Genomic DNA, 17633 nt, shown 5'->3' on the forward strand with positions numbered 1-17633 from the left:
TTTTTTAGGTTACAGAATCTGCTGCATCAAAGTATTCTCTTTACATGTTATTGAAATTCTTGTTATCTTTCCAAATGCTGTGTCATAAATCTCTCAAATTAATAATCTACAAATAAAAATGAACAAACACACACACAAAAAACCCCTCATTTGATCCAATCAAGTTTCATTAATCATGGCAAAAAAGAAAACGGTATGTACTTCGAAATTTTTCTGGTTAAAAAAAATGTATCACTCTGTAACAATACAAAACGTCATCAGGAATGAGTTAAGTCCATTCCATTAAAAAGCAGAACAAAATACAATTTAAACTTCCCTTCATTTAAACAACTCTATGGATGCACATTTTATAGATCTTGCTGCATGATTTTTTTTGAGCTGTTATTTACCTTAAGGACAAACAAACAAAACCTGCTTATCTAAAAAACTCTTTGGGACCTTAAGCAACAACATTTTCATATCATGAGTAAACTAAAATGGGGCCCAAGCCTCACGGACTAATCATAAAGTGAACCCAAGCCTGTATTAACTTAAGAGGCAACTGGGTGTTTTCTTTACCTGGCCCCTTCCAACTCCCTCACCCTCATTCTCACCAAGTTCGTGTATCTGACTTGATATTGACACTAAAAATTTATTAGTGAAAATAAAGTTGTTTTTTTTTAACAAAAGTCCTTTAGAACATCATTGGGAAAATGCAAAGTGCACCTGAAATCACTCCACGCCATGGATATGCACACCAAGCACAAAACACATGTCCAGCACACTGCAACACACCCACTTAAGACAACTTCACACTGAGACAAACCTTAAAGGGTATGGGAGCAAAAGGGTTAGTTGGGGAACAATGGAAGACAATTCTACTTGAATTCTGCAATTCCTACAGTAACAGAAAACATATCCCTTCAGATATAGCATTTTGGGCTATCCATATCACACTCGCATGAAAATCTGATGAATATTCATAAAGTATTTCTTAAAAGAAAATTGTTGATGGCTTTCTTTCTTTTCATGATCAATATGGTACATAAATTCTCATAAATTTCTGTTTCAAGTTTGGTTTTATAATTTCATCAGAATATGAGAATATCCAAGTATAGATTTACAAGCACTGACTGAAACAGTTATGTTTTCTGATTCAGGCAATTACATGGACATGCTTTATGAATATTCAACAGCTTCCTGCATGTACATGTACACAATTATGTGCAGAGAGATTAACTCATGGAAGAGCTTTTATGACCACCTTGTAGAAGTCAGAAAAGGAGTTAAACCCATGCAAGGTTTTGCGGAAATTACGGGTGAAAGTAGTTCATACATTTGGCAAGTAACAAAAATTCAAAGATCGGAAAATTTAAATCACACCGAAATGAAGGAAAGGCATCAGAATCACGATTCTCTCTTACTCTTCAGACGGGCCATTTAATTTCAGTGATAAAAATAAATATTCTCTGGCGAGAAAATGTGCTTAAGGAAGGATTTGCATGCCTACTCCAAACACAGTTTTTGTTTTTTGCTTTTTTTTTCCCCCCCCTGCCCAAATGTAGTAAACAGCGAATCAGGACAAAGGCACAGTGGTAACAAAGAACAAAACATTTGCAAAAGGCAACAGCAAGACAACGGGCATTATCCAACCTTGTCAGCGTGGAGCTGCTGGGAGTCAGCAAATGGGTTAGTGCTGCTCAAGTTGTGCTTAGGGTAAAGGTTGTACAGCAGGGAAGGCAAAGGGGATTTCTAAAAGGAAACAGAAGAGGCGCTGAACGCAAAAGCAATGTCTTCAGAACAACTCAGTTTCGAGAACTTACTGATTTCAAGAACTGTGTGGAACTAGATTCCGGCAGATCTAGTCATTAATAGCGAGATCTTCAGCAGCCTGGAACTAAAGATCTGTCTCTACTTATCTGAACCTACGCCTGAGTCTAAATAGGTCCACAAACCACAAAGGAAACCAGTGTGTTAAACGGATCCCCAAGTTCTTTTATTTTCACTGAATGTCTTTACAATCACCGATAGAGGCACCTATATTTTGCTCACTTTATTAATATACACTTCGTGAATACCACGAAACACGTTTTCGAATTAAAAAGCTGTTGTTTTTTTTTTTAAATAATCTGTTCCAGAATGCAAATTAAACATTTGGTTGCTAGTTCATTGGTAACCTTCATTATTCTTTTGTTTCCCAATAAGGAAATTGTTTGTATTTTATCTAGATGTTAAGGCTGTTCCAGAGCAATTGTATTTTTTAATTAAAAATGAAATCAGCAATTTGTGAAGAAGTGAACTCTTGTACAGTGGTGTGTTTTTCTATTTCTGCCTACTGTTTGTGGAGGTAGAAACAAGGAGATTCACGTTTTTTAAAAAGTTCCTGTAAAATTTGTCGTATTACCGGGGGAATTTATGAGGATCTGAATAATATTTGAAGTCCTGCCTTAGAGTGGCTTCTCATTGGTTTTGTGGCTTGTTTGTAATAAACCCTGAGCCAGACTGTTAGAATTGAATATACATATTCAAGGCAGGATGCTTGCCAGTTAGAATTTAGCATTTTCATAGTATAAAAAAAAAAAAAGAAAAGCAATTTCCTTAGCACAATAAATTCTTCTTCTTCTTTTCACACCCGCTATCTTTTTCTTTTATTGACTATATCTTTCAGGGGAAATTGCAGACATTTAAAATTCATTTTGGCTCCAATTAAATGTTTGTGTTACTTCTCTCTATAAAAAAGCCCACTGGCAGGCATCAAGTGTAGGGAGAGGTTGTCATGTGACACCACCCTGAATGGGAGAACACTCTGGAAGACTCTCTCCTCAGTACGCCTGCACTAAAGCTTATGCCACATTACCCTTTCAATCTGCTCTTCTTGCAATGTTTTTCCTACAGAGGGAAGATGGGAAAAAGAAATGGGCACAATGACATTTCTGCTCATCTAAACTTTCTCCCTGGTTTTCAGTTGAAAATGTCAACTCCTGCTTGACAAAAGAGAAGATCACAAATGCCAAGGCATATGACCATTTATTAAGGTGGAAAAAATGACTAGGCGGAGATGAAAAACATATCCTAGGTAACGTAATTCCATGCTATGTAGGATGGAAGTTATTTCAAACCCTCATACATGGAACTTTTAGGTGTCAAGTGCCCTGGACAATTCTGTGGAACAGTAGACAACAGACCTATAATGGCAAGAAGTGGAAGAACTAAAGAAAGCATTTGTTTTTATTGTATTCCTTTGTGTTAAATTTGCAGATCTTAGAGGATTAGAATTTGGCCCTGATAGCAGAGTGTAAAAGTACAGCAAAGGTACAGCAGATGAAATGGTAGATCACTCCATCCCTAGGGAAAGATTGATAGAAACAGAGTATATACCTTATTAAAAAATCAGTGCTGAAACTTCTGTTTATAGTCCTAAAGCTAATAAAAGCTGAAACATTAATAACTAAGAAGCACAAGGAAGACAAGGACATTCTCAGACCTAAATTAATGGAGCCCATTTTTCAGTTAGACAATGTGGTCAGACTGAATTCTGTGGAGGGTCATGCTGGTGGAATTAATAGGGCTAGGTCTGAAAAGTTCTGATTCTCCAACAGTCAAAGGGCCAAAGAGATTGACTGGCATTTAGCCTGTGTATAATAAGACTTCCTAGAAGATTTAGATTTAAACATTTGGTTGCTAGTTCATTGGTAACCTTCATTATTCTTTTGTTTCCCAATAAGAAAATTGTTTGTATTTTATCTAGATGTTAAGGCTGTTCCAGAGCAATTGTATTTTTTAATTAATACATCCATAGATAAAAACATTTTCTACTAAGAGACTCTTATGTATGTGTATTTTCTAATTTTTTTTCTTTAGATTACTAGAGACGGGATCATTTCCATAGGGAAGTAAATCACTGAAAATACAGTATATCTCATTTTAAATGAAAAAATAATTCTAGTTTCCCCCCAAAATGAGTATAACTTGTCATTCTAAGCAAAATTTTTCCTGGAATCATTGCTATCAAATCAAGCATCATTATACCTCAGATAGTAAAGTAGGAATATTTTCCAGGTGTATGAGACAATATCTTCCCAGTTTATTAGCATATGTGACTGACATTGAAAGAAATGCTTGTACTTTAAATTTTTTAAGCTGTATTGAGAATCATTCAGCAGTTTACAGTATTGTCCCAAATGATGTAAAAGTTGAAAATTATAAATAGAACAAAAAAAGAAATAAAATCCACTCACACAAAAAATTGCTTTAACTTAACTTAAACAGCCATTTATCAACATTATCATTCTGTGCTAATGTTTAACACACAAACGGAAACAAATGTAAAAAGATTTACAGTTATTTAAACAAACTGAATAGCATTTGTAAAGAATGCAGCTTGATGCAGCCCTACCATTTGGCAGATTTTCTATCTGAATCGATAATTATTGCTTAACAATAAACAACTGAGTGATTAAAAACTGCAGATGTGAAGATAACTGCTTACATTAAGAACTACAAAATTAATTCCTTACAGGGAACCCAGACCAGAGTTACACCTGTCTTGAACATAAAAGAAAGACCAGCAAGATAAGTCTGGTCACTCTGTTTGTATTCCGTGGAATAGAATATTGATAAATCACTTTGATCTCCTCTACAGAGCTGTTTGCTATTTTCCTCTCATCGTTTGAATATTAGTATCTTCACTTCTTCATTTTACAAGTTAAAATGAAAAGTATCTTGCACATAAAATTACATTTCTAAGTTTGAGATGACGTCCTTAACTTCCCTCACTTATGTCGAATTTTTATTTTTTTTGTTTTAAGGACAACCAACCCTAAAAACTTGTAAGCAGATAATTCAAAGAGAATCAGCATGTCGAGGGTTGTGAACTTAAATCCAACAAGAAGTCTCTAAGAACTTCAGCACATCCAAGAAACGCCTGAAATGGCATATGCAATCGGAGTGAATGGAGCATGTTTCTAAATCACTTTCAAAGGTGTATGTGACCCCCAATATACGTAATACTGCTGCGTCTGAAAGATATTTTTTTCCCAATGAAGCAGAAAGAAGGAAGAAAAAAAGAGTTTTCCATTCTTGGCATAATTTTCATCTTCAGCATCAAGACACATCACATACATGAAGCTTCCCTTTGCATCTTCTCTATCAACCTTCATTAAGTATACTACTATTTCCTAAAATATTTCTTAAAACGATTTCCCCTGGGATGATTGATGGTAAAATGGTTCAGCAGATTTCTGTCCTCCAGTAGCTACCTACTGATGAAGAGCTACACAGTGATCGTGGCTGGGGAACAGCAATTATGACATCACTGGTAAAGAAACAAGATCCGCCCTGTGGAAACTGAACGTTCCACGGGACACACAAACACATTAAAGATCACTCACAGCCGGGCTCGGTGGTTCAGCCTGTCATCCCGCGCCTTTGGGAGGCCGAGGTGAGTGGATTGCCTGAGCCCGCAGGTTCGAGACCCGCCTGGGCGGCGAGACCTCATCTCTACAATAAATCAAAAGATCAGCCGGGCGTGGTGGCGCAAGCCTGTAATTCCGGCTACTCGGAAGGCTGAGGCGGAAGGATGGCCGGAGCCCAGCGGGTCGAGGCTGCGGTGGCCGGGAGCGGCCACTGTACTCCAGTCTGGGCGACCGAGTGAGACTCCAACTCAAAAAAAAAAAAAAAAAGATCACTCACAGGTGAGCACAGAATTGCAAAAGCAGGAGATTCTGCCTAGAGAACAAACGTCAAGAAAATGTAAACTCTCCGGCTTCTAAGGGACTCCACCATCACACACTATTAACCCAACTGATGACACACCACATTCTTTTGAACTCGTGCCTCCTGTGTTGATAATAAAAACTACTTCTGTGTGCTTTCAACAGACTTCAAAAGTCTTTACTCAACAAGGTACAAGGGATTTGCAGGATAACTCTAGTTTTGAAAAAGAAAACAGACTTTTAACAAGTCTTCTGAGATTTCAAGAAATCGGTATCTCTGCTCGTACAGACAACTTGGCGCTTGATGAAAAAAAGTGGCCAAGTTTACACTGTTTGGATATGCCTACCTTGCTTGCCCTTTGTGCTTGCTTACCCTTGGTCTGTTTATAATGCTCTGTACCATAAAGACTACGGGGTCGCCTGCTTTCCGAATGGCTTCCACAGCTTGTTCGTGGCTGGCATCTCTGAGGTCCATTCCATCCACCTGCAATGGAAGGCCTCAGCTTAACATTTCAAGAAGCTACTGAACAACAGAACAACGTGTGGATCTGGAGTTTGGGGGAGCCCTGGTGAGCATCCCTGAGACTCTGTCTCAGTATCAAAAACTAATTGAGACGACTTGTGAGGCTGCAGAGTTTTCCTCTGTCCAGCAGACTGGTGGCCCTTTGTTTTGGGCACAGATGTCTGTCTCCAGTAATAAAATGAAATAATAATCCATTGGAGTGAAGACTCTGCCAATGCATTCCTTACATTGCTCAGCTGTTCCTTTAAATTAATAAATCAGTATCATCACACAAGTAACAAAAGAGAAATGCCTAGCAGCACTGTCTTTATCGTTAAAGTCTCTGTGCTAATTTTTCTTCTAATTCTTTATAGAGTGGATTGGAAAGTAGGTGGGTGATGCCTTGTGTTTCTCTATGCACAGGGAAGCTTGAAGTTAAAAACAGAACTCTGACAACCAGAAAAATCAGATGATGGTAGGATTAGTTTTACAAAAGAATCTTTGCAGTAGACATGAATGATAGGAGCTGGAAGTCAAGAAATTGTGCTTATTTGTTAGTAATTCTTGTGGAAAGTTGTTTAAAAATTAAAGTTGTTTAGTCAATTTTATTGACCATGGTTTGCCTGAGTGGTGATCAGCTCAGCTTAGACATACCATATGAGTCAGAAGGAAGATAATTGAAAAGGCCAAATGCTAATCCTGCCAGAAAAATATAGGAAGTTGTTATCATTATATTGTTTCCAATTACCATGATATGATATATATGACAAAATAGCAAACTCAGAGTGGACATAGTTCTGGAAAATAGAATGATAAGATCTTTGGATAGAACATTACCACTTCTAAAATAATTATAGACCTTTAGTTGAAAACTTCTCTCGGGTTGATACTGAGATGACATAACAAGAGTTTTTCAGTACTTATTAAAAATGGCTTCTAGCTTTCTTGCAGAATAAAAGTCAGCATTCATGTTGACCATATGTCAGCTGCAGGTTCCATCAGTGGAAAAGTTGAACGGGATGTTAAATATATTTGCTCAAATCTAAATAAAGAACTCTAGACTCAGAATGGCACACGTTGCAGGTCTCTGCTCACCTAGTCTACACACGTTTCCAGAAACTCTTAGCAGAGACATATTTTAGAATTCCCAGGATGACAGAGGCCTCAGGCTCTTCTGTTTTCCCGAAAAGCCCCTGCACATATGCCACTCCACAAATTGCTGCTAAAAGGCAGGCAGTAATTTACAATACAAAAAGGTCTTTTCTCTTCCATTTGAAAAAGATGCTTCACCTCTTCTAACACATTTAAGCAACATTTGGGAACAACTAAGACCCAATCCTTTGTAGAAAGAATTTAAAATATTTCTTATTTTTCTATGTAGGTCAAAGGTGTTTAATAGTAAGGTATACATACAATAAGCTTTCTAGCAATAACCTGAAATTGGAAATTGAATTGGTATTCTAATTAAAAATTTTCTTAAAAGGGGGATAAGGTAACAGCCAATGAAAGGAGAGAAAAAGCCTATCATTCTTCCTTATAAATGGTCATAGAAAAAAAAAGGGACATGGTCTTTGTTTTCTTTCAAGTTTCAATTTTCCTCTTTCTTCAGCTCTCAGAGACAGTTAATCAATTAAGGAGTAAGTAAACAAATCACCAAGTTGTTCATTTCAAAGTCATGGTTGTTATGTTATAATCTTGTAAATAATTAAAGCATTTTAATGTGAAAGAATATGGGTTTAGAAAATGAGAGACAATTGCTTGTACAAAGTGAATATAATGGTCATTATAGATATAATAAAGTTGCCTTTATTTGGAAGTTGTCTCCTTTAGTCTACTCTGTAAATCCTGAAAACTTTGAAAATCTGGATCAGGTACGCCTTTCTCTAGCCTTTTAAATAAAACTCGGCTTACTCTGATCAAATAGTTTATCACACTGTTCTGAAATGACTTGATTACTTGTCAAGTCTGTCCCACTTGGCAGGCAGGCATGGTGCCTTGTTTACTGTGGGATGCCCAGAGCCTGTTAGAGCACCTGGAACGCAACAGCTGTTCCAGGAATATTTGTTGCGTAAATGAGTGAGTGACTCATGAGAGGAGAGACTATTTAAAATACTAAACTTGGCTTTGAATTGAGGGGTTAGGCACAATGTGACCACACACTTCTCTCTGGCGAACAACAAAATAGACACCCGTACGCACACACATGCACACAGGTTCACAAAGACACAGGGCCTTCGGTGGCGAATGAACACAGCCCTGAGAAGGAAAGCGGGCCTGGCTTGGACTGAGCAAAAAAGTCATTTACATAAAAGGTCATTAATGTATCAGCGTCAAAGATTTCACCAAAATGATTCACTTGGAAAAAAATCTCATTCTTTAACGAAGTTTATCTACAATGAAATGATAATGATAAAGTATTTTTTGAGATAAAATCTCATTGAATAACTTAATTGCAACGCATATAATTCTGTGTATCTATACACAATTTTAAACAATTCCATTTTTTCTCCTAAGAAATTTGCTTTGTTCTTTTTTTTTTTTTCCTGAGTTGGAGTCTCACTCTGTCACCCAGTCTGGAGAGCAGTGGCATGCTCACAGCCACCGCAGCCTCAACCTGCTGGGCTCAGGTGATCCCACTGCCTCAGCCTTCCAAGTAGCATGTGCCACCAAGGCATGTGGCACCAAGCCTGGCTAATTTTTTGATCTATTGTAGAGACGAGGTCTCGCCAAGTTGCCCAGGCTGGTCTCAAACCACTGGACTCAGGCAATTCTCTCACCTCCGCCTCCCAAAGTGCTGGGATTATAGGCATGAGCCACCGCTCCCGGCTGCTTTATTCTTTCAAATAGGACATAACTGTTTTACCTTGGAGCCAATGCTTTTTTAAGTGGCTGGCTACATCTCTAAACTTCAGTCTCTATATCAAGATATACAATCTGTCATCATATCAATATAAGGGAAAATCACAGATGAAAAGACACAAGCAAGAAAGAAATGCTTTAACCACAAATACACTTTACACTAATGTTGGGCAGAGTAGCCAGTATAAAGACGACAAATCCCTTGGTACAGAGGCTGGAACAGGTAAGTAATTTTGGCACAGAAAGCACACTGGAGGGTACCTCTACTATTCTATCACCAGGTTTCAAGGTTCCATTTTTGCCAGCTGGACTATCTTCAAGAACGTGTTTGATGAAAATGCCCCTCATCACTTCACCATTGCTTAGCCGACTCCCCATTCCTCGTCCACCAACGATGCTGATGCCCAAGGATTTGCTCGGTTCTCTCCAAAGTTCAACCCTGTAAAAATAAATTCAATTTTAAACTCATAAAAAATAAGGCAAAAGTTCCGTGATGTTGGATTTGGCAACAACATCATGTGTACAACACAAAAAAGGCACAGATGACAAAAGAAAGATATATACCCAAAATAATTCAAAGCAGGGTCTCTCCAAGAGGTAGTAGGACATGCATCATCACAGAAATAATATTCACAATAGCCAAAGGATAGATGCAACCTGATTGTCCATCAGTAAACAAATGGATACACAAAACAATATACACATACAAGTAAATATTATCCAGCCCTAAAAAAGAAGAAAATTCTAAAACACGCTACAACATGGATAAACCCTGAGGACCCTATGCTAAGGGAAATAAGTCAGTGAAGTGTAATCATGGACAGATGTTGTATGTTTCCATTTATATGAGGTATCTCGAGTAGTCAAGTTCATAGAGACAGAAAATAGAATGGTGTTTTCCAGGGTTGGGAGGAGTGATAAATGAAAGATTTATTATTTATTATTGCTATTATTATTATTATTTTAGTAGGAGTCCCACTCTACTGCCCAGGCTGGAGTGAAGTGGCATGCTCGACCTGCTGGGTTCAGGCGATCCTCCTGCCTCACCCTTCCAGGTAGCTGGAACTACAAGCATGTACCACTACGCCCGACTAAAGAGTTTTGGCTTTAAAAGATGAAAAAAGTTCTGTAGCTGGATGGCAGTGATGACTGCATAACAATGTGAAGAGACTTAATTCCACTGAACTATACTCTTAAAAATGGCTAAGATGGTTTAAAATAATAGTAACAAATAAATAAGTTAATGGAATGGAAAATAATCTTATATATGTTCATTTTTGCAAATACTATTTGCTCATTAAAGTTTTACTATTAGTAAAATAATAGCTTTAATACTTTATTCTATGTTTTGTAGGGTCTGGTAAATACTAATACATTTCTTTTTTTTTTTTTAACAGTGCAGAGTTTTTTATTGTATGTAGAACATTAAAAAAATTTTTTAAATAAATTCTTGTTCAAAGAATTTCACACATCACGATTTCTTCCACTGTCCATCAAGGTCAGATTCCTCTAAAGGTGAAGTCAAAATTTATCCTCAGAGGATATCTTTAAGATAGTCCTTTTAGAGTAGGATTGATGCTTATTCCACTATTGTCCTGTAAGCTCACAGTTGCTTTATTTTGGCTTCTTTTATTTCCCTTTGAATTTGGGTGTACTAATGAAAACTTCAAAATACCACCCAGACATTCTAGGATCGAATGTGTTCTACCAATTTGCTTTAGGGTTCACCACCGTTCATGAAGACCCTCCAGCGTGACAAGATGTGGATGTGGACAGTGAAGATGATCCTGGCCTTGTAGAAGCATAGATACTGTTTTTGTTTTGTCTTTGTTTTTAGATTTCTAGAGTGGATAATGTACCTGCTTCTCAGTTAGACAGCCTCTAAACATGAATACTAATACATTTCTGAAGACGATTCATTACAAGTAAATATTGGACCTCCAATCCAGGTTGGTGTACATACCAGTGTAAAAATACCCTTTTGCAGGAACTTTAACATTACAGACATTAAATAATCAAGACATTCGGCTATAATGGAACAGATGGCAGCTTCTAAGCTTAGCAGCCAAATCAAGAGAAAGAACAGTCCTGCACATACACTACGTCAGAAGCTTAACTCTGTCGAAGTCTTTCTAGCCAAGGCAGGCCTGGTCATTAGCAGTCAGGACATGAAGAGCAGTGGCCAACAAACTCCTACATGATCTGATCCCACCATGACCTTCCTAAACTTATCCCCCATAGTTCTGCATTTCCCCGTCACCACTCCGGCTCCCACAGCATCTCCTTCGTGTTCCTTGAGTTCATCCAGCAAGTTTTTGCCTTTGGGTCCTGGGGTCCTGGTCCTTGTGACTTCCTCTGCCCCGAATACATCCCCATACCCACAAAGTAAACACATGAACTCATGTATCAGTGAAAGAGATCTATGAGTTATGAATAGATCCAGAGTACACGCTTTATAAAAAGGCAGGGATATGAGAATAAGGTGATTTACAGTGAAGTGTGTGGCCAAGCTAAGTCAGAGGTCAAGGTATTGAGAAAGGGCTACCAAACACAGAGCTTTAAGACCATGAAAGCCTGCCATCTGCTTCCTGCCGCACAAAGGAAGCCAATTCTGGACACGAGGTAGGAGAAGATGGCACGGTGAAACATGTCCTCACCACCAACATTTGAGGCACTCCCAGAGGAGTGTGCTTTTGCTACTTAAATAATACGTGACACACTTAGTCTCTGTCTTACTTTTCTCAGCTGTGACATGGATCCAATAAAGAGTCTCTACAAAAAAGGAACGCTTCTACACTGCTGGTGGGAATGCAAACTAGTGCAACCTCTTTGGGAGACAGTGTGGTGATTTCTGAAAGAACTAGAAATTGGCCTTCCATAGGAACCAGCAATTCCCCTATGGGGAATACACTCGGAGGAACTCGAATCTGTCTACAAAAAAGATACCTGCACACGTACATTTGTTGCAGCTCTATTCACAATAACAAAAACATGGAACCAACCATGCTGCCCATCGAAGCTGGACTGGATTAAAAAAATGTGGTACATATACACAATGGAATATTACGCAGCCATAAAGAAGGACAAACATATGGCCTTCGCAGCAACTTGGAAGGATTTAGAGTCTATCATACACAGTGATCTATCACAAAAACAAAGAACCATATGTTCTCACTCATAAGCGGACCTTGAACAATGATCATAATACTATAAGAAAGGGATTGGCAGTAGTGGGAAACTGCCAGGGGAGCAGAGTGGGATTAGCAGCTGAGGGAAACTGCTAGGGGAGGGAAGGACACACCTCATCAACAAGGGTACCTGCATAATCAATGTTTGTATAACTAACCCTGAATTGTATCTCACATCTTTTTTTTTAAAAAAAAAGTCTCTACATCAGAGTTTCTGTGAGGATTTAATCAACTAATACATGGAAAGTCCAAAACCAAAACACTGACACATAATAAGCAATCAATAAGTATTTTATTACTAGTATAATGATAATGATGATGAATGCAGTCATGAAAGCTAGACAACAAAACCAATCCATGTAACAAACGAGCAAATGTGCACCCCAGCCAATCAATTCTCTTATACCTATACCTTGTTTCTTACAAGGTGTCATTTTCTACTCATCAGATTGACCAAAACCTTTTTTTAAAATGATCATCTGATACAGTAACAAGGATGTGGAGAAGAGAAAGCTCTCATATACTGGAAACAGAAGTAAAAATTGATACAGTCACCTTTAACAGTAATTTTTTAGCAATTACTAAAAAAGCAAAAAAAAAACCATATAAATCTATAAGCCAGCAATTCCACTTCTGGATACATTCCCTAGATCAATTCTCATATATAAGTATAAAGAAATAAATATATTTACTGTACAGAATGGCTACAGTAGCACATAACTGTTAATTACCCAATATGAATCTGAGAAGGAATAAACTGTAGTGTTTATTCATATATTGAAATGCAAGACAACAATAACATCAAATGAACTAGATCTTTAAGTATCAAACATGAAAGATTTGCATATATAGCCTCGAGAGAAAAATAAGCAAAATAGAAAATGGTACATACAATGGTATGTCCCTAATTCAGTAAATGAAAATCACATGCACAATAAAAGAGTAATTCAGCCTATTTTACAATCTGGAATCTTACTACTTACAAAAAGTATTCTCATCTCTACACAAAGTGAATTTCTGTTGACTTCATGAATAAATGTCCATCACATTTCCAATGATGTGAAGCATGTCCATCACACTCGTTTATTAAAAGCTCTGTTTATCCTGGTAAGCTTGCTAATCATATTCTATGAACATTCCCCAAAAAGTAGCTGAGTCCTTCTACAGAAGCACTGCATGAGTGAGCACAGAGTACCTTCTCAGAAGGATTTATGGAAGCTTCAGACATTTTCTCTAAGGTAGTTAGTAGCACCTTTAGAGATACCTTAGGCTAGTGGTGAAAGTTAAAATTGAGAAGAAAAGCATAACATTCTTTTAGTCCAGAAGTTATGCTCTTCCTTCTTGTAAGAAAATTTCATATTAACTCCTATATTCAATGTCTTCTCTTTGCTTATTTAGTAGTGACCAATATTACATCATCATAGACAAGGTCAATCACTGACTGAGTACTCACTGGGCTTCAGGTACTAAGCTAAGAGTGTTGTGTGCATTATCACACTGAATTATCCACCGAATTTAAAAGGTTATATTATTAACCCCATTTACAGATGAAGTAGCTAAGACCTAGCAGAGAGATTAAGAAACTTATCTTAGGAAGACATACGAGCAGCCAACAGATACACGAAAAAATGCTCAGCCTCACTCATCATCAGAGGAATGCAAATCAAACCACACTGAGATACCACCTAACTCCTGTAAGGATGGCCATCACTAATAAATTAAAAAAGAAAAAGAAAAACAGATGCTGGCGTGGGTGTGGAGAAAAGAGAACACTGTTGGTGGGAGTGCAAGCTAGCTCAACTGCTATGGAAAATAACGTGGCATTTCCTAAAAGAACTGAAAATGGAACTTCCACAGGATCTAGCAATCCCCCTTCTGGGAATGTACCCAGGGAACATAAATTGTTCGACAAAAAGGACACCTGTATAGTGCATATTGCTGCACTATTCACAATAGCAAACACACGAAACCAACCCTACTGCCCACTGACAGTGGGCTAGATAAAGAAAATGTGGTACATACACACAATGGAATATTATGCAGCCATAAAGAAGGACAAAAACATGGGCTTCACAATAAATTGGACGGAAATGGAACCACCGTACTTAGTGATCTATATCACAGAAACAAAGAACTGAATGCTACATGTTCTCACTCATAAGTGGGAACTGAACATTAATCACAGTGGCACAAGGGAGGGATCAGCAGTCGTGGATCATTGCCAGGGGAGGCAGGAGGGGGAACAACACAAAGGTTACCTGGTCCTAAACTTGGGTAAGTGAGGACCAGTTGGAGGCCCAAACTTTACCTGCAAGTAGACGACTTATATACCCAATCCTGACTTTTACCTCACATCTCTATAACAAAATAAAGTCATACAAAATAAAAAAACAGAGAAAGAAACTTGCCTTAGGAAATATCAAAGCCAAAATTCAAACATGGCCCTTGCTGACGCCAATGATTTTGCATATTGCCTTCTAAAAGCTACCTTTCCTCTCCTAAGATTGTTATTAAAACTGATCAACCTCTTTTTTTTTTCCCCTGGGATTATTGTCCTCCAACAAAATTCAAGTTTATAACTATGACCATCTGCTAACTTATTTCTATCTCCATCCACAAATAAATAAGGCACTTAACGTCTTATATTTTCTAACCCAGAGCTATCACATATATCTGTTCTCAACATGGGCTGTGCTGTAGAGAGACCTAGATTTTTTAAAAACTGAGCTAAATTTCTATTGAAGAAATTCAACTCAAAATTTCATTCTGCATGGCTGGAAATGCATACTATTCCTTTGAAAGCAACGTCAAATGGTGTTTTCTACCATTTGAAACTATTTAAATGTGATGGCTGCAGGTCACCATTTGTGAGCAGGGGAAATCATCAAACTGCATTCTTTCTCTGTATATTAGAAATTCTGCTTGTGAGAATTTTATTTATTCACTATGTAACAATAGTAATGTTTACTAAGAGTAAGGCACTATCTTGGATGGTTACCTTTAGACTGATTTGGAGAGGCTGTCCAATGATTACCTACGTTTTACACTGAATACAAAACACCTTGTACTGTTCTTTAATTGTTTCATGTCTCTCTAGATCTTGCCCAGCCAGGTACATTTGAACCTCTTTGGCGCAGGATTTGTATCTTATACTTACTTTCTTGTTATTTACAAAATCAACAGTTTCAGGCCTGGGTCCACAATCAGGACTCAGTAAATCTCTATTAAATTGAAATTGATTTTACTCAGCATACACACATCAATACGCCTTAGTGACACATGTGATATATCTGAGTATATTTAGGAAAGTCATCTTTTCTATTATTATGAAACTAGATGCTAGACGATATTATTATGCTAGATGGAGCATGGCTTAGGATAAACTCAGCCTGTAATAACAAGGCTTACTTTCACACACACAAGTCCATTTTAAATTGTATGTTTGAATATCTGGTTTCTACAAATGCTAGATTAAATTTAAAATAAACATTTGGTGTTATACTAAGATCAAGATCTACAGAATATATAATTTATTCCAACTGGCTATGCAAAATCTTCTCTAATTTTAAGTTCCTACTGTGTGCCAGATCCTTGCATATATGTTATTCGTTTTAATTCTGTTATACATTATGCTCTCTACTGTATACATGATAAAATGATGGTTTAGGAATATTAAATTAACTTGCCCAATGTGACAAGTAGCAAGTTGTAATCCAGTACTTGAAACCACTACTGTCTATCTTTAAAGACCATCTATCCATCGACTGGGCAGAAGACAGAAATAGAAACTGTCCTTACCGCCGGGGCTGATTCCAATTGCTGTAGGCCGCATTTTGAAGTTCACTTTCTTCTCCCTCTCCTTCTTCCCGCTCTGGTAGTTCTGGAATGTCTCTGGTTAAAACAGTTATACATTGAGTGCGACAAAACCCTAGCAAACCGTGCAAGATTGTCTTACATGTACTTTATTGTTGGTTTAGCTAAAACACAGAACTGCTTTATATTTCTTACCATACCTGATATATAACACTTTTACAGGAGGGAGCAAGGAAAACCGAACCAAACAAAATAAAAACCTGACATTAAAATCAATCCACCATAATTAGTCTGGAGATATAGCTCAATACCAAGAGTCTTGGTTGTTTCTTTCCTGGCAAACCTTGAGGGAATATAGGAAAGAAATGGGAAGACGGGGATATATGCCAGCTTTGTAAAGAAAAACTACTCAGTAAGTATTTCTCAAATTCCAACCATGTGCAAGAAGCTAGAGGCACCAAGTAGGCTATAAGCATGCCCAGTCCTGAACCCTGCCCTGAAGAAATTTCTCATCAAGCATGCCAAGAGTTTAGTATCTTTGTTTCTTAGGGATAATCCCATGCTTTTCCTCCGATTTTTGAAAAAAGAATGGAAAATGCTGATGGTCCCACATCAGCCCTCCAGAGGGCCCAGACATAGAAGACCTCTTACAGGAAGCAGTTTATAAAGCATCACTTTGCAATTTCTGTAGCAAAGATTTTTTCCAAATGCCAAGCATGTAACAAAATGTTTAGTCTGTTGATCCACTGTAAATAAAACTCTGCAATAACACCTATATTAAGTAACATTTTGTTTTTCCAAAGGTATACTCTGCATTAATAAATATCATAAGGGCAATAGAGCATTGCTAAGTTGGTTATGACACATCTTTATGCTATTGGTAAACACTGGATTTCTAAAGAAAGATGTCCACATGTTCCTTTGAAAGGAGAAAAGATTGTAAGAATTCTGGCTCAATAAATGTTTTCAGCTGATTTTTATAGATACTAAAAATTAAAATAAATCATATATTCAAATGATAGCCATTCTCTACGGACAGGAATCCTGAACTTGGGCTCTAAGTCTTCCCTTCACCCCTTCACCCGAACTGTTGTAAGGCACCCCTGCTCAAGTGCTGTATCAGCATTTTTGCTTTCAGGATCTAAAAACAGAAACAAAGAAGAAAAATAAAGGAAATCCCTATCAGAATCAGAAAGGAGATACATATCCCTCAGGGATGAGGTTAAAGTTGAAGTTCAAGTATTTCAATGCATGCTCTAACTAAAAGCTCTTCTACGGATTCAAATTTGCTTTCTTGATGAGAGAGATGTCATTTAACGTGACTCCAAATACCCATATCTTGAGGTTCTTATTCCCAACTTTCAGGTATGTGTCAACTGGAGACTATTTGTATAAGAAAAATGTGTATCTTACCTTTCCTCTTGCTCTCTAACAATCTCTATTTCCAGAAGTTGAAAACATACCTAGAATTACTATCTCCACCTATCTTGAACAGCACAGAACCAAGTATCTATGGAGCTATAGACCCTATTTGAATAAACATTGGTAAACATGTAAAAAAAAAAAATGATATCGTCT

The 17633-nt window shown here is 37.4% G+C and overlaps 1 protein-coding gene across 6 annotated transcripts in view; it reads right to left on the reverse strand.

The window, feature by feature from the left end:
* Positions 1 to 17633, reverse strand: part of MPDZ (multiple PDZ domain crumbs cell polarity complex component) — a 182036-nt gene that overhangs the window by 41029 nt on the left and 123374 nt on the right. For 4 of the 6 annotated variants that reach the window (XM_008057527.1, XM_008057528.2, XM_008057530.2 and 1 more), the window contains 4 exons: positions 16041 to 16133; positions 9316 to 9493; positions 6067 to 6177; positions 1633 to 1731 (listed from right to left, as the gene is read on the reverse strand). In XM_008057527.1, the coding sequence (XP_008055718.1) occupies positions 1633 to 1731; positions 6067 to 6177; positions 9316 to 9493; positions 16041 to 16133 (481 nt within the window). The remainder of the gene's footprint in view (positions 1 to 1632; positions 1732 to 6066; positions 6178 to 9315; positions 9494 to 16040; positions 16134 to 17633) is intronic. The other 2 variants (XM_008057532.2, XM_008057531.2) reach the window with 1 other exon arrangement.

Source organism: Carlito syrichta, unplaced genomic scaffold (assembly GCF_000164805.1).
Source record: "Carlito syrichta isolate Samal-C Ts95f unplaced genomic scaffold, Tarsius_syrichta-2.0.1 Scaffold303045, whole genome shotgun sequence".
Lineage (NCBI taxonomy): Eukaryota > Metazoa > Chordata > Mammalia > Primates > Tarsiidae > Carlito > Carlito syrichta.